Source organism: Channa argus, chromosome 12, assembly GCF_033026475.1.
Source record: "Channa argus isolate prfri chromosome 12, Channa argus male v1.0, whole genome shotgun sequence".
Taxonomy (NCBI): Eukaryota; Metazoa; Chordata; class Actinopteri; order Anabantiformes; family Channidae; genus Channa; species Channa argus.
The window spans coordinates 21154448-21172591 of NC_090208.1; the positions used below are offsets into that span (position 1 = coordinate 21154448).

At 38.7% G+C, this 18144-nt stretch overlaps 2 protein-coding genes, 1 long non-coding RNA gene and 7 other non-coding genes across 15 annotated transcripts; 1 reads left to right on the forward strand and 9 right to left on the reverse strand.

The window, feature by feature from the left end:
• Positions 1 to 145: 145 nt before the first annotated feature.
• On the forward strand, positions 146 to 4445 carry arl2 (ADP-ribosylation factor-like 2). Its single transcript, XM_067522636.1, has 5 exons — positions 146 to 361; positions 684 to 794; positions 1611 to 1773; positions 3756 to 3836; positions 4165 to 4445. Exons 1-5 carry the CDS (start codon positions 297 to 299, stop codon positions 4297 to 4299), a joined length of 555 nt encoding a protein of 184 aa, XP_067378737.1. The 5' UTR covers positions 146 to 296; the 3' UTR covers positions 4300 to 4445.
• Positions 4446 to 5741: 1296 nt separating this feature from the next.
• On the reverse strand, positions 5742 to 11077 carry LOC137136873 (uncharacterized). Of its 6 annotated transcripts, XR_010915637.1 has the most exons (16): positions 11005 to 11077; positions 10366 to 10403; positions 10076 to 10107; positions 9759 to 9806; positions 9533 to 9583; positions 9305 to 9350; positions 8901 to 8943; positions 8561 to 8604; positions 8319 to 8368; positions 7722 to 7753; positions 6963 to 7014; positions 6733 to 6784; positions 6508 to 6559; positions 6283 to 6334; positions 6058 to 6109; positions 5742 to 5882 (listed from the first exon to the last, which is right to left on the reverse strand). It is a non-coding gene; the product is annotated as an uncharacterized lncRNA (long non-coding RNA). The 6 variants fall into 6 exon arrangements; XR_010915638.1 differs by lacking the exon at positions 6508 to 6559; XR_010915640.1 differs by lacking the exon at positions 6283 to 6334.
• LOC137138699 (small nucleolar RNA SNORD31) lies at positions 5950 to 6024 on the reverse strand. The gene has a single exon (XR_010916226.1). It is a non-coding gene; the product is annotated as a small nucleolar RNA SNORD31 (small nucleolar RNA).
• On the reverse strand, positions 6175 to 6250 carry LOC137138696 (small nucleolar RNA SNORD31). Its single transcript, XR_010916223.1, has one exon. It is a non-coding gene; the product is annotated as a small nucleolar RNA SNORD31 (small nucleolar RNA).
• Positions 6400 to 6475, reverse strand: LOC137138697 (small nucleolar RNA SNORD31). Its single transcript, XR_010916224.1, has one exon. It is a non-coding gene; the product is annotated as a small nucleolar RNA SNORD31 (small nucleolar RNA).
• LOC137138698 (small nucleolar RNA SNORD31) lies at positions 6625 to 6700 on the reverse strand. Its single transcript, XR_010916225.1, has one exon. It is a non-coding gene; the product is annotated as a small nucleolar RNA SNORD31 (small nucleolar RNA).
• LOC137138695 (small nucleolar RNA SNORD31) lies at positions 6852 to 6924 on the reverse strand. Its single transcript, XR_010916222.1, has one exon. It is a non-coding gene; the product is annotated as a small nucleolar RNA SNORD31 (small nucleolar RNA).
• LOC137138700 (small nucleolar RNA SNORD22) lies at positions 7889 to 8013 on the reverse strand. The gene has a single exon (XR_010916227.1). It is a non-coding gene; the product is annotated as a small nucleolar RNA SNORD22 (small nucleolar RNA).
• LOC137138693 (small nucleolar RNA SNORD30) lies at positions 8440 to 8507 on the reverse strand. The gene has a single exon (XR_010916220.1). It is a non-coding gene; the product is annotated as a small nucleolar RNA SNORD30 (small nucleolar RNA).
• A 1556-nt stretch (positions 11078 to 12633) lies between the features above and the next one.
• sb:cb1058 (uncharacterized protein LOC394209 homolog) lies at positions 12634 to 17974 on the reverse strand. Its single transcript, XM_067522637.1, has 3 exons — positions 17820 to 17974; positions 15724 to 16487; positions 12634 to 13893 (listed from the first exon to the last, which is right to left on the reverse strand). The coding sequence occupies exons 2-3, from the start codon at positions 16396 to 16398 to the stop codon at positions 13744 to 13746; spliced, it is 825 nt and encodes a 274-aa protein (XP_067378738.1). The 5' UTR covers positions 16399 to 16487; positions 17820 to 17974; the 3' UTR covers positions 12634 to 13743.
• Between the last annotated feature and the right edge of the window lie 170 nt (positions 17975 to 18144).

Genomic DNA, 18144 nt, shown 5'->3' on the forward strand with positions numbered 1-18144 from the left:
AATCTGTAGTTAGTGCAAAATCCACGCAGGGGCGCCAAATACCTAATTTGTGGACCTACAGCACAGCCACACGTTAAACACAATAACCAATTACCAGCGCCGAAAGTCCACACCAACCAATCAATGTACGCTCTTTGTATTGCAGACCAATCGGTGGCTACGTGAGGCGGAATTACAAAGACACTCGCTTCCTACATCGCAATGATGCTTTAAGATGCTAAATACATTTTACACAAAACACAGAATCTGTAAGATTATTTGTTATATAGACAACAGTTTAGCGGAACAGTGTTGCGATGGGTCTGCTAAGGATTTTGAAGAAGATGAAACAGAAGGAGCGGGAGATGAGACTGCTGATGTTGTATCCTATCTATAGTAGTTTACTAGCTAGCGGACAACGCAGTTGCATTCATGTCTCAACATTATGTAACTTCACTTGTTTCAGTACGATAGGAACCAGTAGTTTATATCCTTGTTAGATCATGTAGAATAAGGATTGTATGCGAGTGAAGTGTGTTTCTTGGATTCTGTGCTGTATCATGCTACTAGCTAGCTATGAACGGTTAGCTAGATAACTAATGGTAAATGAACGAGTGACAGTTTATTCAGGTGTAACAATCAGGTGTGTGTATGTGTGTGAGAGAGAGAGAAAGACCGTTTATGCTTTAACCTGGTTCGTGCAGAGGTCTGGACAACGCGGGGAAGACGACCATCCTGAAGAAATTTAACGGAGAAGATGTGAGCACCATCTCTCCAACTCTGGGCTTCAACATTAAGACCCTGGAACATAAAGGGTAACCCGCGCATACACATGTCAGTCAGGTGCACTAAGTTGTTATGTGTAATTAGAGGTGTCCTGACACGTGCCTCTTTGAAGTATTTACAAGGCACCTACAATCCTTAAAATCCCCTACCTTAACTTTACCACAGCTTGTAATAAGCATCCCATACAACCAACATGGTAGATTATAGATTATTGTTACAAATGAATAAGATTTTTTTTTCAAATCAGATGTAGACTCAAAATACTTTTGACAGTCCAAAACTCTTCATAAGCAAGATGCTTAAGATTGTATCTAGTTCAAAGAGGCCTAATTTATTAACTCATTCTCTTTAAAGACTCCCACTGTAGTCCCCCCTTAAGCAATCAGTAATGGGGAACATCAAGAACAAATAGACACACATTTTTATGTCCAGTCTTGCTAAAAGCACACTGGTGTAGCCTTAACAGCCACCTCAATCTGTCATCCACATTGTTTCTGCTGTGTTATCTTTTCGCTCTGTCTCTTCATCTGTGCGCTGTACCTTAACATTTTCTGTATGTAACAGAATTTTACCGCTATGGCGTAATTATGTAAAATAATTTATACCAGCTGACATGCACCTGAAAGCAATGGCCTGATAACTTCTCTGAAATATCAGAAGGAACGTGTTTTATGTTACTTACTGAAAGTAACTCAGAAAAAATGTTAACATTTTGATTTGGTAAAATTGTGTTTCTTTATTTTATAGAACTTGTTTTCCCTAAATTAATGGATTTGCATGTATTTTATCACACTTTTTCTGTCTTAAGCCACAGGCTTCATGTTTGATTTTTTTTTCCTTTTTAGGTTTAAACTAAATATTTGGGATGTAGGAGGTCAGAAGTCACTGCGCTCCTACTGGAGGAACTACTTTGAATCCACAGACGGCCTACTGTGGGTAGTGGACAGCGCAGATAGACTCAGAATGGAGGACTGCAGAAAGGAGCTCAGTGGACTGCTGCTGGAGGAGGTATGCACATACCTGTGGGATAAGAGTTGTAAGGTTTAATCTAAAAATGTTGAAAAGTCTCTGTTTTACTGTTTTATTGTAACCAGAATAAGAAGGGGGTGCTTCATCTGTGCAGTTAACCATAGGGATGTCACTGGTATCTTAAACAAATCAAAATGAGGAGAAACCGAGTTATTCCTGCATCTTTTGTGGTTGAAGCAGAAACCTCAGAAAACTTGACAATGTTGTCCCATTCTTGTCTGATGCAGGATTCTAGCTGCTCAACAGACCTGGGCCTTTGTTGCCAGATTTTCGTTTTATGATGCACCAAATGTTTTCTATAGGTGAAAGGTCTGGAGTGCAGATAGGCCATTTTAGCACCCGGAATCTTCTCCTGCAAGGCCATACTGTGTTGATGGATGCAGTATGTGTCTTGCTTAAATATGCAAGGCCTCTTCTTGAAAAAGATATTGTCTAGATGGGAGCATATGTTGCTCTAAAACCTCTATGTACTTTTCGGCATTGATGGTGTCTTTATGCTGCCCCATACCATAGGCACTAATGCACCCCCATACCATCAGAGATGCAGGCTTTTAAAGTGTCTGCTGGTAACAAGCTGGATGGTCCCTCTCTTCTTTAGTTCAAAGGACACAGCATCCATCCAAAAAGAATGTATCATTTTGATTCATCTGACCATAGAACAGTTTTCCATTTTGCCTCAGACCATTTTAAATGAGATGTGAGTCAGAGAACACTGTGGCATTTTGGGATCGTGTTCACATATGTCTTCTTCTTTGCACGATACAGCTTTAACTTAAATTTGTGACAGTGATTTCTGGAAGTGTTCCTGAGCCCATGCAGTGATGTCCAGTAGAGAACCATTCCTGTTTTTAATGCAATGCTGCCTGAGGGCCCGAAGATCGTGCGCTTCCAGTTTTGACCTCTGGCCTCATCCCTCCTGATTCTCTGAATCCTTTGATGATATTATATACTGTAGATGGTGGGATCTTCAAAGTCTTAACAATTTTATTTCAAGAAACATTTTTCAACAATTTTTGGTGCAGTTTGTCACAGATTAGTGAACCTTCCACATCTTTACATTCGAGATTCTCTGCCTTTTTAAAATGCTCCTGTCATGTTACTGACCTGTTGCCAATTAACCTAATTAGTTGTCAAATGCTCCTCCATTTGTTTTTCATTTGCGACAATTACTTTTTCAGCCTTCTCAAAAAAGTTGAAACAGGGTAACCTGTTTTTGACATGTGTTGCGGCCATCAAAATCAAAGTTGGCTATTTTCCATGAAATTGTAAACTGTCTCAATTTCAACATCTAATGTGTTGTTGATGTTATGTGAAAAAATATAGGTTGATGAGATTTGCAATTAAAGCATTCTGTTTTTATTTAGGTTTTACACATCAACACATCTAACTTCTTTGGAATTGGGGTTGTACATCTTACATACATACATATATATAGATATATAGGAGTATTTGGTAAGAGTCTGCACAGAGGTATAAGTGTAAAGCAGTCATTAGCTCTGTCACGTCACAACGACGTCCCCAGTTCAAATCAAAAAGGGTTCCTCCTGGTACTCCGGTTTTCTCCCACACACAAAAGGCATCCATGTTAAATTGGTAAATCTAAATTGGCCCTGGGTGTGAATGGTTGTCTGTCCATGTAATTATCTCTGTGTTGGCCCTGAGATAAACCTGTCTGGGAGTACCCGGCCTCTCACCCAGTGACAACTAAGATAGGCTCCAGGCCCGTGTCACCCTGAACAGGATAAGCCGTCAAACAATAATGAAGGGATAATACAAGTGTAATATTTATCAGGGTTTTGGCAGGTCATGAAATACTATCTGTGGTCAAAACTTTTGTCATGTAGTTACATTAAGGAAGTTGAGTGTGTGGTCATGTGTCATTAATGGTAGTTTGTTGGCATTTGTCTAATTGTACCTATCCTCATGTTCATGTTGTCCCACTTGTCCTGTCTTTCTGGCAGAGGTTAGCTGGTGCAACATTGCTGGTATTTGCTAACAAACAAGACTTACCTGGAGCCCTGTCAAAAGAGGCAATACAGAAGGTGAGTTTTACACCCACGTTACAGATGGTGGCTTTACTTACAGATGTGGAGAAACTGTTGGTTTCTTTTCCACAGAAAAATAAATCTCTAAGTCATAACTGGCATGTGTAGCAAAAGAAAAACATAAGAAATTAAAGAATGCATATCTGATTTTGCTAATAATTAATAATAATTAAAATATTGCAACAAAGTAAAATGGCTCAGACAAACTAGTTAGATGAGATCATAAATAATGGAATATTGTCATATTTCAATTTTCTATAATTGTAAACTGTAATCCTAGAGTTGTACATTACAGTGTATGTGCTCTCTGTGTGTTTCCCTGTAGGCACTGGCTCTGGATGAGATTAAAAGTCATCACTGGTGTATCATTGGTTGCAGTGCTGTGACAGGAGAGAATTTGTTAGCTGGAGTGGACTGGCTACTAGATGATATTTCAGCAAGGATCTTCACAGCTGACTGATTTTGTGTGTGTGTGTGTGTGTGTGTAGCAACAGGTCTAGCTATATCTACATTTAATGGAATTGCATTTGGGATAATTTGTCAAAAGGTGATTCACATGTTCAAGCAAAATAAAGATCAACAGTTTGTGTTTGCTAAATTCAACAAGTGACTGAAACCTGCTTTGTTTACACTAAACTGTATGCAGTGTCATGACTGACATCTCTACTCTGGGTTACATCAATTATTTGGTTAGGATTTTTTTAAGGTCCCAATGACACCTCTTCACCAAACCAGACCTTGGTTTATTTTGCACTTTGAACTGAACACAGCAATCAGTTGCAGATCAAAACAGCCGTACCAAAACCCCTTACTCAATGTAGTCTTTGTCTGTGCTTGGTCTATCCAGCCATAAACTCCATACTGCATGTTCATGCTAAACAGCTAGGTGACTAACTCATGTTTTTTAAATGCACTTAGCAGCTCCTGCAAAAGAGATCCATTTCCTTTTTTTCAGGCCTAGATCAGTTTGAGTTATAAGACTGTTCTAACATGACCTTATGATGCATTTCACTTAACATTTTCTAAAAGTAAAAAACAGGCAGGGGGGGAAAAGGGCTACATTTACAAACTGGTCCACTGGAATCAAACTGGTTTAATAAACCACAACACAGGCTATATTTTGTCAATAAGAACTTCACTGTAGTGACTAAGAGTTGATACTTTCAGTTAAACTGATGACATCCCAGTTATCTGGCAACCAGAACTAAAGCCAAGGTTAGGACCATTTACCCTAGATCAGTGGTGGAAAGTACAGATGTGAAAATGTACATTATAACTTTGACTCACTTAAAAGCAATTCTCTCTATACTCCACTAAATTTGTTACACAGTACAATCACCTTAAGAAAACAAGTCACACCACAGGAATTGTTTTACTTAACCAGGGGCAGGTAGGCTGTTAGTCCCTACATCCACAGCCTTAAGATTTTTCATATTAGCAATATTCAAAGTGAGCCAGTGTGTTGTGAGTTTGGCCTATTTGCACTCACTGTGCAGGAGCACACAGATTGACTGAATCCATTTTTTGGTTCTCGCCTGAAGGCAGCAGCTATGTAATGTTTACCTGGACTAAATCCATTGCAAATAGCAAAATAGTTGTGTTAGAGAACCACACTATAAGTGGTTGTACCAGAGTTTTGTACTTTAAAAAAAAAAAAAAAAAAAAAAAAAGCCCATAGGCTGTTATTGTCACTATGCAATGTTAAAAAGAGTAGTTAAAATAAAAGCATCAACCCATCATTTGTGTCCATTAAGTAATTATGTGGTCCTTACTGCATTATGTAAGCCTAGTCAGTAAAGGCAGACTGTTCAGTGACAGAAAAAGTACATCAGGACAAGCTTGAACACCACCCCCCTAAAAAAAAAATCTGCTTTAAATGGGCCAAAATTATACAGCCACAAAACCAGTTAATTGTTTTATTGAGTTCTATTGTTGCAAATTACTCAGAAACACACTCATGTAACCAAACATGAAGTTGCAGTCAAACTGGAGCAATCCTTTTACAGTTAACACTTAAGATGCTGGTCAAGTCCCATCTCCAATCTGTAAAGAAACGACACATTAGAAACTAGGTGGCAAGGACAGGCTGGTTAAAACTAAAAATGTTAAGCTTTAATCAGAGGGGATACCAATCAGTCATGAATTCTCAGACTGGGGCGGTAATAAATGAGTCATCATTTCCACACATATGGTTTTATAATAAAAGTTCGATCATTACCATGCACAAGTGTAGTTGGCAGCCTGATGGTTCCACTTTGAATCACCAAGGCCTGAAACAGGACAATACAATTAAGATTCTTTATGGTCACAAAGTTATACATTTAAGCCTTCATTGTTGTGATCAGAGGGGATACCAATCAGTCATGAATTCTCAGACTGGGGCGGTAATAAATGAGTCATCATTTCCACACATATGGTTTTATAATAAAAGTTTGATCATTACCATGCACAAGTGTAGTTGGCAGCCTGATGGTTCCACTTTGAATCACCAAGGCCTGAAACAGGACAATACAATTAAGATTCTTTATGGTCACAAAGTTATACATTTAAGCCTTCATTGTTGTGATCAGAGGGGATACCAATCAGTCATGAATTCTCAGACTGGGGCGGTAATAAATGAGTCATCATTTCCACACATATGGTTTTATAATAAAAGTTTGATCATTACCATGCACAAGTGTAGTTGGCAGCCTGATGGTTCCACTTTGAATCACCAAGGCCTGAAACAGGACAATACAATTAAGATTCTTTATGGTCACAAAGTTATACATTTAAGCCTTCATTGTTGTGATCAGAGGGGATACCAATCAGTCATGAATTCTCAGACTGGGGCGGTAATAAATGAGTCATCATTTCCACACATATGGTTTTATAATAAAAGTTTGATCATTACCATGCACAAGTGTAGTTGGCAGCCTGATGGTTCCACTTTGAATCACCAAGGCCTGAAACAGGACAATACAATTAAGATTCTTTATGGTCACAAAGTTATACATTTAAGCCTTCATTGTTGTGATCAGAGGGGATACCAATCAGTCATGAATTCTCAGACTGGGGCGGTAATACAAAAACATCATTTAGTCATCAAGTTTATATTCTGAAAAACTCAGTTTCAATACTTACCAGAACAGACTGACAAGCACAAAGCCATGTGAGGATCTCAAGATCTTTGAACCTATTTAAAAAAAACAAAGGAAATTAAGTGACATTTTCCAACTTGCCCTATTTGACAATTTCAGCAGTTGCCCCCAACTCACATCCCCATTTCTCCTGAAATTCATAGCCATTTTACAGTTTGAAGTTGAAATCTAGCCAACACTGCAATTACAGTGTCAGGGACAATGATTGTGTGGGATGTGATCAGAAGCATGTTTCAGTCATGCCATCAGCCAGCTCTCCCTCTCCATGAGAACTCCAGCGGTCACCTTACACCTGTAATGGTCAGGGTCCTCAGTGCCAAACTGAGTCAACAAGAGGGGTGACCTGACTGAAGGAGTACGGGGGCAGGGTACTTGCTCCCCTGACTGTCATAACACTCATCATTCCAACTATCCCACAAGCACATGGCTATAATTTAATTTAAACAGTATGAGTGCAGGCATTTGGCCAACCCAACAAGTTTAGTCAAACTGAAAAAATGAAGCCAAAACCATCTCCACTTAATGACCTAACTCAAAGTTTTTGACAAGGTCCAATTTATCCCTCACATGTCAACCTAAACACAAGAGTCAAGATTAACAGTGCACCCACAGTGTTTGAGCCACAAAAAGAGGCTTGATGGGGGAGGACATATAAAAACTCTGGTACTAGGGATTCAGCTGGCTGTCAAGCAATTACCTTATACACTCAGTAATGTTTTGTTCAAAGGTTCAAAACACATACCCTTTGTCATCTTGTTTACTGGTATCTCAGTCCTAATGGGTGTAGATGAGAGAAATAGTTCCATTAGACAAAGTTTACTTAGGATGGTGCTATGCATGTCAACATCTGACTGGCATTTCATTTCTGCACAATACGCATATTCATTTTATAGTGTTAATTTGTCAGTTTCTAGTCAGACTGTTGCAACCACAACAGATCTTCCCCTTATTGCCATGGTCACACCAGTGGGTTCACCTTTTCAGGTCTGGCATTGACACATGGCGTAAGACATGTGCAGTGGTCATCATAAAAGAAACTGGCAATGACTAATCAGTAGAGGTCAGATACTACGATATCTGCACAAATGAATTGGGTTAAGTTAAGGAATTTTACAATGTAACTAAGGTAGAGTGCTTCAAATGAGCATATGTACTAGACAAAGAATGATCTGGTACACATACTGGATTAACAAAATTATTATTGGAAAGGCACTAGTCTAGCATTAATACTATTGAATTTAAACCAGCCTGTTTCAGAGAATACAAAATACCACACAAGAAAACTTGTGAAACTGAATGCTGCTTCTCTAACATAAGAGTAAATGTCTTGAGGACTCACCTTTGCCTTAGGAGGTGGACAAAGTTCCCAGTTGTCCCAAGACTAAGTACCTAAAAGAGGCAAGACATTGTCAAGTCCTAGCACACAATGGGATGGTTATACCATAATTGTTAACTTTCACTGATGTCAGATATTCCATTTCTCAACAGGAGTTCAGACGAACGAGATTCCAAATATTTCATCATTTTCAGTGGTGTGGAATAACTGCTTTTAGGCATTAGGTTTCTGTATGAGTGACTTACCTTTAGGTGGAACCTCAGTCAGGTGAGAAAAATCAATGAAGCACCTGGAGGGGGGGAGAAAAAGTTAAACTACACTTAAAAAAAACATAAATTAATGTTTAAAAAGACATGCCAGACTGGGACTGCAAAATTATTGCATCAGTGGGTTTCGTTTTCTAAAACCAAAAACTGAAGTGCAAACCCAAAATAATTCATTTGTAACTGTAAATAAACGCAGTTCTCAGATGTTCGTGTCGTTTCACATCGGGTCAAAGTGAGCTAAGTTTCATCATCACTGGTACTGCATTATGAAGAAGCTCTTGGATTTAGTTTTCAATAAGCTGCAAATGAAAAGACTCACTATGGGAGCCTCATGATCTCCTTTTTCCCGCAGGACTCGGACCCTGCAAGATAAACAAGCACTTCAGCAGTGTTCAGCACTGATATTTTGGGGCACATTACATTAAGAGTGTTTGATCAGGGCTTTGGTGACAAATTGCCATGTGACATTAGTCGTCCAGCTATTTGATGGGAGTTTACCCATTTCATCCTTTCAAACAGTCAGAAACACCTTGCTTTTGACTTCATTGTGGCAAACATCTAAAGGCTGAACAAGTTAGCGCTTGATCCTGTTAATTTTACCAATCCACCTACACTGGTGTGCAATTAACATTCACCTTGCAGCCATCTTTTATAATGGATGCCAACTACAACACAGAAGGACTATTTGATATTCGTACAATTAAACATTAGTAAAAATCTTACGCCAAGATGGACTCCTTCCTCTTCCGTAGTTAAAAGTTCAACTTGTCTGAAAGACAAAACACCAAATAAATCATTCATAATCTTTAAAAATAAAACTTATGAGCTTAATTTATGGCAGTCAGATGAAAGGCTGACATCATTTGAATCAGGCATATGCTTGTCATTAATTGTAATCATCATGTTATGCCCCATTTTATTTAACTCATAAAAAGACTAAGTTTTACTCACTTCAGAGCACCTTGCAACTGGTGTTAGTTGGTAATAAGCCAGTAGAGTCACCTATAAATAAAACTTAGTTAGACAAATACAGATCAGCCTGGAACTTTGTATTTGCAGAGGGCGGATCAGATCAAAACTTGCATCATCGAACTCAGGCATATGCTTGTCTATTTGGTAACTCATCAGTTTAGGCCCTTGCAGTCTGACAAATATTTTCAACTCAAGTCAACCTCACCTGCTGAAGAGCTTCATTCCTGTTAATCAGGTTTTATTGGCCTCACATCTGTGGAGAAAGATGATTTAGATTTAACAATTCATGTTACTTTCACCATGAAATAGAAGAGTCATGCTCTGTAGTTTGACCCCATATGCTACTCAGAATCTGGTAAAGGATTTTCTTCAAAGGCTGATTCAGTAAGAGAGAGTTCAGAGACTCATCATTGCAGCACACAAAGCTCCTGGCCAGCTATAGACAAACTTACAGGCTGTGCAAAAAGAATTGCTCTTACAGACAACTTTGTAGTCCTACAGATCTAAACAATTTATATTTACCTTGTTTAGAGTCCTGCAACACTCCCCCACAGCTGAGGAGGAAAACCAAAGAAAACATTCAGGTCCACTTTGAATTATTTTTTTTTCTTTTTTCTTCATAAGTACATAAGAGCAGCGTCATGCAGCTCAGTACATTGATAAGTTTCCTCAAAGGATTAATTCAGTGAGAGAGTTCAATAAACACATCATAGCAGCATGAGACTCATTTTACACCAACCTTAACTTACTGACTCTTACAACAAAATCTGCAAACAAAAAACTAAACAAGCTTCATTGAGTGGAGGAGCTACCTGTGCAGCCACGCTGCTTCTCGATCCTTCATCACCATCTATAAAACGAACAGAGAACAGAATTTGATATTGCCTCATGTTGCTGCAAGGAAAAGTCCTCTGGCCGACCAACACGTGACCGATCGATTCCACATGATCAGGACGGTGAAAGTTGATATTAGAGTATATTGTATAAAAGCGTCTCACATCAGAATAAATATGTACAATCACAGTCATTCAGTACAGGTCTGTGAAAGGTCTCATCATTGAGAGACGCTGCCTGCAACCGCGCCAAAAGCCTAGGCCATTTCTACTGACCAGTTTTAGGAGTTCATCTGACATTTCTAAACAAATGCTGTACGGAGCATTTAGTTAACATGTAGTGATCTATATTAGCAAATGCCATTAGAAGAAACTAGCAAGATTTACAGCTGGATGGTAGGAGATTGTTGCCAGCGTGGGTCGATGGTACAAAATATGCGTGTCAAGCTGCTAGCCAAAACCTTCCGTTAGGCTGTGAGTAGTCTTTTAACAGTACGCCTAAAATGCACATATACTGAAGTGCTGAAGTGACATCTTTGCAATATTAAGTGTTACGTATAGTAATAAACATTATTGCAAACAAATTAATATTAGCCTTCAGTGTATATAAAGCCTTACCTTGCGCAGATGAGAGAAGAAAGTGGAAGAGGAAACGGGTCCGTCTGACTTTTATGTCCCGCATGAAGAGCCCCTCCCACGGAAACAACGTTCACCCGGACACACAGCTTTTAATGGATTTAATTTTAAATAATTTAAACTTGAATAATTTAAAGTGTTTTCTATTTGCTAAACTCGCCTTATGCAGAGCGAGAACTTTATTCTGAGGATACATGTACAAAAAGGTTTTTGGCAAGTCTGTTTACGTCACTTCCGTACAAAACGTAATATTTTTAACATCCACAAGATGGAAGCAAAGACACAGAAACATGACTTGATGGTTTCTGGGTATTTCTCTTGGACTACAAACCCTGAAGCGTATTTGGCTTCAAATCCCTTGTTTGCAGTAATTGCATCAGGTCTGTGACTCAGTGACATCTCTTGATTGTGGTTACTTATTTTTTATCAGCTTTTCCAGGCTTTTACTGCAGCCTCATATAGTTGATGTTTGTTTTGGGAGGCTTTGGTAAATGGTCTGCTTATATAGTGCCTTTACCCGAAGGGCTTTACAATGTTGCTTCTCATTCACCAATTCATACACTCACACACCAGTGGCAGTGGCTGCCCTGCAAGGTGCTCACCTGACCCACTGGGAGCAACTTGGGATTCATTGTCTTGGTCAAGGACACTAAGACACTTAGCCAGGGGAACCAGGTGTTAAACCACTGACCAAAAGGATCTTGATAATCATTTTAATAATCCTGTAGACATCTGTGTTGATGACTGTAATGCCACCTTACAGTAGTGTGGAAGAGTTGTGGAACCAGGAACCCAAGACCTTCTGTGTGTAAAGCAGATGTGATGACTACTACACTATGGAACCATATACTCTTTAGTCATATCTTCAACCAGTGAAATGTATGTTCTAGTTAGGTTAAGGTCACGTTGGCAAACCAGCGGCTTTTTACTTTTTCAGTAAATATCAAATTGTTATATTGGCCAATAGCTGAATGTTTATGCAGCTCCTTTGATTGGTTTTCGCCCTTTTCTCATATTTAAATTTGCTTGCTCATATGTGTATATACGTTTTAATAACAATTACAGTCAATAAAATACTTCACAGGTTAAACCAAAGTAAAAAAAAAAAAACTAATTTCAAACAATTTACTTTTGAACAATCAACCTAAAAGAAACACTCATCTGTCTCACATTCAATGCTTTTGGTCACCTAAAACTTCAGACTGATATAAAAGGTGCCAGGGTCCATATAAGCTTTGGTTTCATATCCTTATTTTGATCTTAAAACCAAACATGTTCAGTGTACAGCAAAAACTAATTAATTGTCCTTATCTGTTCAATACTTTAAATATTATAATATACATTAGCAGATGTTTATATTGTATGGTGTCTGTATAGGGAGCATCTATCAATACACCACACTGTAATAGTGTGATTAGAATTTAAACCTTAAGACTAATGAGTCACTTGAATCAACAAACTATCCTCTTATAACGATGTGATGCTGAGTTTGACAGCTCAATAATTAAGGGTCATTCATATGATAATGACTGTAATGTAAGGATTGGCAAATTAAAATGCAGGCACAACAGTCCATATTCTAGAAATTTCCTATAAAAATGAAGATACAACTTATAGAATAAATTCAATCTTTATTTACTGTCAGAAAAGTGCTTTTTTCATGGCACATGACTTTAGATTCGATTAGGATACAACACAGGTTTATAAAAATTATATATATTAAGACTTTCACTATATGACAATAAGAAGGTTTCTTATTCAGTCTGCTTATCAGGCACTACTAAGTTCACTTGAGGTAATACAAATTAATAGCAGGTCTATTGTAACAAAGGTCAAAAATTGATAATTCTAAAACAGTTTGACATTCATACTGGGGCGTTTAATTTGAACACAAATTTTAAAAAGGCTTAGTACACATGCACACACTCTCCAGCTCTGTCCTTTCAGGATAAACACCCTTCACCAGAACATAAACCCTTGTTAATTTTTCTTTTAAACAGTAAAAACTACAACTTCACCATAAATATTTACATACAAATGTGTGCATATTAATGTGAATTACATTGACAATTTCTAAATACTGATCAGTTGAGCATCTTGTCATGTGCTTGTCTTTCATTAACTAAGACTGAAGGCAATTAAAGGCACTGATCTCCAGAACACGCCCACTAATCTGTCATTGGTTCTCAGTTGGAATTTTACACACCTTTTGTTTACACATCAACACTTCTGTAGTTTCATTGTGCAAAGCCAAAGGAAAAAGGAAGTGGTGAATATTTAAACTCCACGCTCTTACTAGTGGACCAGATGTAAGTAACTAAGATGCTCCGACGTTCTTACACCACTGACTAAAATCTAAAATTAGCAGCACACACCTTGGGAACCCGAAGCAGCTGAATTCAGTCACATCAAAACTGCACTTCAAAATTCAAGCTAGTCCTATAGATTTCCAGGTAAGGCCAACAACTTGGCTTCCCAGGCTCATAAAGGAAAGTCCACCTTAATGTGAAAAGGCCGTAGACTTTATATTGAGTAATTAACACTCAGTATCTAACATAAATAATTAAAGTGTCTGAGGCCTGTTGCATCAATCTAACACACCATAAGACCACGAATCTCCACTGAAGACATTATTGGATTGTCCATCACTATTCAGCATAAACATAATTTGAAAAAGTAATTAAAAGGCTTCATTTTATTGTCCATTGTGTTGCTCTAGTTTTACTGAAACTCAGCCAATACAGATTTGTGCTGAACCTTCCGTTTAGATGACGGTGAAGGTGGCGAAGAGGATGTCACAGGCAGAAGAGTGACACTGTAGAGGTTGGTGATGAAGGCCTCCCAGCCACGGCGGAAAGCTCTGTCCAATGCCTAATGGGAACAAAAGATTAAAAGTTAGCAAGGTCCAAAATGAATTATTTTCTTGATATCATTGTTCCTTAGGAATCAAAACTGAAAGCATATTACAGATTATACTGTCATAAAAAGGTTTGTACAGCTGTGGTAAGATGAAAGCAGATTATGCTACGTATTTTATCATGCGTGGTGACTGACAAATGCTCTGTCCGCTCAGTCGTGCTGGGCTTTAAGTTAAATCCTAACATCACTCTTAATACACTCCTATTAGGGCAGCAGTGGTTCAGTTGGTAGAGTTGCCGCAAGACACTGAACCTTCAACAGCCCATTCCCAGCTGTGTCCTAAACCCGGCAGAAATTGGGGAGGGTTGCGTCAGGATGGGCATCCTGCGCAAAAACTGTGCCAAATCAACATGAGGACAAATGATCCCCTATGGCGACCCTGAACTTAAGGTTAAGCTGAAAGGACAAAAAATATAATCTATAATGTTTGCCATTTAAAGTTCACAGTTATAATTTAACAATACGTTTTGGAAAAATTAGTAGCAGAAAACCAAAAAATAAATAAACTTTGATAGTGGTGCTAGAGGAAAAGTTAGATGATCTCCACTATTATCATCAGGGCCAAATATCCATCTAGTTGTTAAAGGTACTAAAAGTTTTTCAAATATTTTGTAGCTAAAATGCCAAGTCCTCCAGTTTTTTTTAATCCATTCTTCTTCTCTTTTTGTATTTTCCCAATGATTTGGTCTAATGTTCTCAAATGTTTGCTGTAAAGAACATTTTACTGTAGTTTAGTACTAATTATAGGGTAATTGCGTAAGGGGTAATTATAAGCAAAGGGTAATTGTGTAAGCAAAGGTTAATTTCAAACAGGATTTCCTCTAATAAAAATATCAGTATGGATCATATTCAATTGTTTTCTTCTTTGTTTTCTGCATGTTTGTCTAACCTGTTGTCTTTTGGCAGTGCAAATTAAATGGTTGTTTCCAGGGAACTTCCCAGGAAATTAAAGAGCTTTTAATTAAAGTGTTGACCATCTTGTAAAATCAGTTGAATTTACTGACCACAACGTTTGCTGTAGTAACTGGTGCTTTTCTGCCGTTTCTTGTCAGATACAATATGTACAGTTGTTCTGTCCAATTCCTAATGATGCATTGGACACAGCAACTAATGGTCTGAAGTCAAACTCGGTGTCCTTGGTGTGACTGTCGTCTATTCTACCACGTGCTTGCACCCTGTGGTCTGAGCGTGCAGCTGACTGGTTAACAGCAGTGGAATGTTATTACGGTGTGGGTTTAGTAGGCAGGTCAACACTGCCCTGCTTCATTCCACTGATCAAAGACAGTGATATACAAGGCACCGGAATGTCACCTCTGTGCATGTGTTTAATGTGGAAGCAGGAACATGTTACTGAGGTACATGTAGTATGTTCACACTGCTGCCTTTTCACTCACATGGCTAAAATCCTGTTAGTGAAACCTCTGCATCAGCCTAACGTCTTCATACTATAAAGCATGAGATAAAATCAGAGGAGATAACCTGTTTAGTCAGTGACACTGGTGTTGGACTGCTGCTGTACTTTGACCTGTGTGGCAGTCTATTATTAAGGTGATGGGTTAGTTTCCATGGGGATTAATAGCCCAGGGTAAAGTATGCGGAGGATGTGGAGTGAGAACTTTACCCTTCTGTTCCACATGCTCTGAGGGGTGGATTATGTAACGCTAGATGAGGTGGTGTAGAATGTGTAATTTATGTAAATAAAAGAGATATAGAAAACTGCAGTTAACTGTGTGTTTTCCTCTTCACAATGCACACAACCATATCTCTGTTTCCTTTTCTCACCTTACGGTAAGTCCTCATCGTGGTCCTCTTCACCACCTTCATCCCTTCCTCTTGCTCCTTCTTCATCTTTTTCTCCTCCTCTCCCTCCTCTTCTCTTCCCCTTTTCTTGTCTCTAATCAGGACCTGGTCGTCTGCATCCTCCCGAGCTGGGAAGTGGACAAAAACAGGTTCTTTCCCTTTTCCTCCTTTCTCATTTTCTTCCTCCATCTTCTTTAGTTTCTCCATCTCTACCACAATCGTCACTCTGATGTCCTCCAGGACAGGGGTATCAACCTGATTTTCAGTTTTCAAGCTCAGCCTCTCTTCCTGGTCTGTGTTTTCTTCTCCTTTCCCCTCTTTCTGCTTTCTCCTCGAGCTTCTCCTCCACCTGCTGCTGTGGCGGATGGGTTTCTTTTGGAGGAGACTCTCCCCGTCGTCTTCCATCATGCCTTCATTGAAGTCAAACACCCCGGTTTCCTCTCTCTCGTCAGCCCCAGAATTGGGCACCACAGTTGGAGTTGGGCCACTCACAACTCCCCCTTCTCTGCTGCAGTCTTCTAGCACATTTTGCTTCACTTCTTCCACAGTCCCAGGTTCATCAAGACGACCATAGAACCCACTGGATTTGTCAAGATACTTTGGGGCTCGGAGGGATCTCCGAACAGAGGTCTTTCTGGAGTTTTTGCCAATTGTCATCTTTTCTTTTTCTGTGTCTTGTGTCTGTTTCTTCTGTCCTCTGTTGCAGTCCTGCTTCTCACACAGTTTTCTCCTTTTTTAGGTTACCTCTGAAAGAGGGGCAAGGGAGATTAGCTTAATGCCATTACATAACCCTGTCCTCAACCTCACTTGTTAGGTCTGCTTTCAGACTCACAGTCTTAGTCATTCCAAAGGACCTAATAGAGAATTTTACATGTGCCTTAAAGGTCACAATAAATAGAAGACAAAGAGTCGCACAAATTGAGACCAAATTTGGAAAATAATCTGAACTGTTTTAAACTGTCTTTAACTGTTTTAAACCCAAGGACACGTTATCAGAGTTGTGATGATAACTGGATGTCAAAACTAAAGATGCAGTGTACAAACTACTAAAGACAAACACACACGGACACACACATTTAGACTTTGACAGTGATTTAATCAGGTGGATGCTGAACAGCTGCCAAAATCAGCAGTAAATCACAATGACTATCTCTCTTTGCCAAAGTCAACCTAAATGCTAGAGCTATCTCAATAGATTAAAAGGGCATTTCCAAATTCACTAAATTCACCAGTCAACAAGGCCAAAACGCAAAAGCTAGTGGTCCACTAATAAAGGGGGTATCAGGTAAGTAAAAAGAAAAAGGGAGAAAACACCTGTTGTGACATCACTGATTAGGATGTTGCCAGAAGTGAGCAGCTTGACAGTTGTAGCCCGCACAAAAAATGTCTGCTCGGATTCAGTGAAATTTCAGTCATTTTTACTTTTTAGTGTTTAACACACTTTGACCTTACAAAAGAAACATACATACATACATACATACATACGTCTACATACCTGTAAATACTTCTGGCTTGTGCTAAACTAAGTTTATAATCTCCTGTTTCTAGCTTTACATTTATCATCATAAAATTGTAAACATTAGTTGTAACATATAGCTAATAAAAATGGAGCATAACAAGATTAGTTCATTCTTTGTAGTGACAACCTTTGTTCTAAACTCTCTGTACCTAGCAACTACACAAATGCTTGAATGAAGTGTCAAAATTCACAGCATCTGGCTGAGGCTCAGGTTACAAATTAAAGAGATGGATGAGCGCTACTGAACATGAGAAAATCAGAGACAGAAAAATAAGAGAGAGTGAATATGTCAAGCAGGTGGGACAAGTAGGACACCAGCAGAGATTTAAAATTTAATGACACAATGTTGAGAATGTACAGAAAGCATACAAAATAATTAACAGAGCAACATGAAAGTTCAAATGAGGAAATTTCTGGGCTGTAAGAATGAGAAGAATTGAGCTGAACATCTTGAACTTTTCATCTATAAATTAACTTTTGGACGTTTCATTTCAAAGAATGTCATAGTGTAGCTAAAGCTTTATGAAGACTATTGTAGATAAAGTGTTACAGGTCTTACCTGCTGTCTTGCTGTTGCTTTCTCTGTGTGCGTGTGTGTGTGTTAGAACCAGTGAGCCACCTGTGAGTGAATGAGCTCAGGATACTCCCCTAACACACGTCACATGTTGACTCTGCCCTAACCTGCAGTTCTGCCGTCACGAAAGCAAATACACACTTTTAAAGAGGGTACATATACACATACAATCCATCACCCTCACTATCAAGGACTGTTTGTCTTTGTTTCTTTTCCTCTTCTGAATCTTTCTACTTAGTTGTACACACCTCTACTTACATACCTGAACACACATTGGCTTTAAGTTAAAGGTCTGATATAAAAACAAAAC

Bases quoted from the DNA above. Each gene is read 5' to 3' on its own strand.
- arl2 (XM_067522636.1), top strand. From the start codon at position 297: ATGGGTCTGCTAAGGATTTTGAAGAAGATGAAACAGAAGGAGCGGGAG. The intron at 795-1,610 runs GTAACCCGCGCA...TTTCCTTTTTAG, and splicing joins AAGACCCTGGAACATAAAGG to GTTTAAACTAAATATTTGGG. The intron at 1,774-3,755 runs GTATGCACATAC...TCTTTCTGGCAG, and splicing joins GTGGACTGCTGCTGGAGGAG to AGGTTAGCTGGTGCAACATT.
- sb:cb1058 (XM_067522637.1), bottom strand. From the start codon at position 16,398: ATGACAATTGGCAAAAACTCCAGAAAGACCTCTGTTCGGAGATCCCTC. The intron at 13,894-15,723 runs GTGAGAAAAGGA...TGTTCCCATTAG, and splicing joins CGATGAGGACTTACCGTAAG to GCATTGGACAGAGCTTTCCG.